This window comes from Lolium rigidum, chromosome 6, assembly GCF_022539505.1.
Source record: "Lolium rigidum isolate FL_2022 chromosome 6, APGP_CSIRO_Lrig_0.1, whole genome shotgun sequence".
Classification (NCBI taxonomy): domain Eukaryota; kingdom Viridiplantae; phylum Streptophyta; class Magnoliopsida; order Poales; family Poaceae; genus Lolium; species Lolium rigidum.
Genome location: NC_061513.1, coordinates 72,072,959 through 72,076,431, shown reverse-complemented (window position 1 = coordinate 72,076,431; position 3,473 = coordinate 72,072,959). Strand labels below are relative to the sequence as shown.

Below are 3,473 nucleotides of genomic sequence, written 5' to 3'. Positions count from 1 at the left end.
TTCACCAATATTCGCCACATGAACAAATTCCATCCCTGAAGTGGTGAAACCGGTTCACATCCTTGACAACAATTTCCCGCTCTGTGAATTTGGAGATGAACTTGGTGACTGAGTGACAGTCCTCACATAGCCTCAGGTTCTTGGTGATCCTGATGACTTCCCCACTGCCAGTATTGATAAGCCCAAACGCAACTGCCAGCTTCTCGCTGTGACCAAGCAAAATCCTTTCCTTCTCTTCTTCTTCAATATTATAATGAACAATCCCTGTATCAGGGACATAGCCTTCATTTTTCATCTGCGCCACAAACTCTGCTATCAGAGCTTGAAGCTGCTCAACAGGTGGGTTCTTGTTGTCCACAGACGTGAAGCAGTGTAGCTTCTTCTTCACCTCTATCCAGCTGCAACCAGTCACCTTCTCCAGCGCATGCTCCTCAAGCAACTCCTTTAGCACATCAACCTGGTTGTGCAACTTAGCTCGAGCATAAATATCAGCAAGGAGGACATAGTTCCCGGCATTTCTGGGTTCAAGATCAAAGAGACGAGAGCAAGCCATCTCTGCGTACTCCACATGACCATGAATACGGCAAGCTCCAAGAAGTGCCCCCCACACTTGAGGACTCGGCTCAATGCGCATGCTCTCTATGAGCTCCACAGCTTCCTCCAGCTGCCCAGCACGACCAAGCAGGTCTACCATGCAAGCATAGTGCTCTGCACGAGGTGTGACACCATAATCCGCCATTGACTCAAACAACTCCTTGCCCTCGTCCACAAGCCCAGCATGGCTACAAGCCCCAAGGACACTGATAAATGTGATGATATTCGGTGATAGCCCGGCTTGAACCATTTCCTCAAACACCTGAACCGCCTCACGACCAAAGCCATGCATCCCATATCCCGATATAAGCGAATTCCACGACACAACATCCCTTCGCTTTCCCATCCAATTGAAGATACGCCGGCCAACTTCGAGGCGTCCACATCTCATGTACATTGCCATCAATGCATTCAGCACCGAAACAAGCGAGTCGGAACCCCTCCGAAGAATATATGCGTGCAGTAGTTTGCCATGATCGAGCGCGTTCACTCCTGCACACGCATTCAAGACGCTCACTATCGTGATGGAGTTAGGCACCAGGCCTGCATCAGAGGCTATCATCTCCTTGAACAGCTCAATGGCGTCACCCGGTCTCTCGTTCTTGGCGTAGCACGCGATCATGGCGCTCCAGGAAACAACATTCCTCTCCGGCATCGCGGCGAACACGGCCTCGGCGTAGGCGACGACCCCGAGCTTGGCGTAGCAGTCGATGAGAGTGGTGGCGACGTGCGTGTGGGACGCGTAGCCGCGGCGGGCGGCGTGCGCGTGCAGCTCGCGCACGCGGGCGAGGGCCCCCCGCGGCGCGTGCGAGGCGGACGCGGCGATGCAGGCCTTGAGGCCGTGCGTGTAGCTGTAGCTGTCGGCGGGGACGCGGAGCCGGCCCATGTCGGAGAGCCGCGCGAGCGCCTCGTCGGCGTGGCCGGCGAGCGCGAGCGCCTTGAGCAGCGCGTTCCAGACGAAGATGTCGCGGGCGGGCGCCTCGTCGAACACCTGGCGCGCGGCCGGGAGCGCGCCCAGCGCCGCGTAGGACTCGATGAGCCGCGTGGAGAGGAACGGGTCGGAGCGGAAGATTGGGTCGGCCTCGAGCCGGCGGTGCACGGCGGAGGTGAGGGCGGCGTCCCCCGCCCGCGCGGCGGCGATGAGGAGCGACTCGTAGGTGCGCTGCGTCGGCGCGGGCAGGCCCGGGAGGAGCGCGGCCGCGCGGGCGAGGCGGCCGCTGGCGCAGAGGGTCTGGATGAGGTGGTTCGGGTTTGCCGGTGGGGGCGCGGCGCCGGACGAGGAGGAGGAGGCGAGGGAGGACCTGCAGCGCGCGAGGGTTGGACGCCTGGTGCGGAACGCCGGGTGGGGGAGGTGGAGTGAGCTCGTGGGGGCGGAGGCGAACATGAGGAGGGGGCGGAGGCGGAGCGGGCGGCTCGGGAGGGGCTTCACCGTGGCAGAGGGGGCGAGCGCCGGTGCGCCGGCGTGGAGATATTTTGGGTTGGGTTGTGGTGGCGGGGAGGCAGAAGCGGAGTTGGAGTGCCACCGGGCCGCGCGGAGACGGAGAAGCGTGGGGATTTTTGCGCGATTTTTGTGTGGATTGGGGAGGCCGATGGGCTCGGCGTTCATTTTACACGTAGCACCCCAAACCTCCGCACGCAAGGCGGTCAGGTATGGGCCTGGCCCAGTTATTCGACGCAGCGCCCATTTGCGTTGTCATGGTCTTTTCCGGTTTTAGGAAACTTCTAGAGATTTCTAGTTCGGATTTTTTTATTGTTCTTTGATGATTTCTTCGGTTTTCTGCCAGTTTTCGTTTTTCTGTTTTTTGTTTCATTTATCATTTTTTGAAAATTCTGAACGTTTTGGAACAAAAATTTCAAATTACATTTTATATTCAAGCAAATTTTAAAATTAAGCAAATTTCACAGTAAGCAAATTTTTAATCTGAGCAAATTTTGAATCTAGGTAAATTTTAAATCTAAGAAAATTTTGAATCTGGGTAAATTTGAAATCTAAGCAAATTTATGAGAAAATTTCAATTCTAAGCAAATTTCAAATCTAAAGAAATTTCAAATTTGAAAAATTTAAATATGAGCAAATTTTGAATCTGAATTTTTATTCAACTGTGTACGTTCTTCGTACTAAACAGGATGGACATGCGTGCCTACATCTTTACCGTTTCTGAAACAACCGAACCATATGGGCCAAGCCCATTATCCGTTTCGCTCGACCAGGAGTATCGCTTCTTTTCATCTGTTTCGATGGTTGCTAGCTTATTCTCTGTGGTTTCTTCTAGAATCGGGGGGCTTTTTCTGCATGACCATGAATACAGTTTGTGCTGTCACATTTCTGCATTGCCTAGAAACTAAGTAGTGACCATGGATACAGTTTGTAACTAAGTATATTAAGAAACACAGGAATGAGAAATTTTGACAGTATGTTATCACAAGAATAGACAGAAATAATTCCAACCAAGGTACACTTAATTCATGTTTATCACTTCAAACACAGCACATGCCCATTTGTTATTTTTTGCCTAACCCCTTAACAAATAAATATTGTTCTGATTCACTGAAACTCAATTTTCCATGCTTTCATTCCCAAATGTTATGTGCCTCTTCTTGCCTTGTAGGAGAAGCTTCCTGGATAGCTGCTGGTGTGTTCTTGTCTTGGTAATACCTGTCCAAATGAAATAGGGAAAACAAGTTATCACTAGATGAATTTTGTAGAATTTTTTGGAACAAAAGAATTTGATGGACTGATTATAATGAGAAACTTACTTTGGTGGATTTTCATCTTTTACTACTAGAAGAAGATGTGAATATTGGTCAATGAAGGAGGTGTGGAGCCTACGAAACAAAGTAAATAGTCATTATGATGTTTTATCGCAAATCTTAATTGT

The 3,473-nt window shown here is 51.0% G+C and overlaps 1 protein-coding gene across 1 annotated transcript; it reads right to left on the bottom strand.

The window, feature by feature from the left end:
- Positions 1–2,200, bottom strand: LOC124662794 (pentatricopeptide repeat-containing protein At3g46790, chloroplastic-like). The gene has a single exon (XM_047200586.1). The coding sequence runs from the start codon at positions 2,198–2,200 to the stop codon at positions 2–4; it is 2,199 nt and encodes a 732-aa protein (XP_047056542.1). The 3' UTR covers position 1.
- Positions 2,201–3,473: the final 1,273 nt, after the last annotated feature.

Coding starts and splice junctions, on each gene's coding strand:
- LOC124662794 (XM_047200586.1), bottom strand. CDS start 2,200: ATGAACGCCGAGCCCATCGGCCTCCCCAATCCACACAAAAATCGCGCA.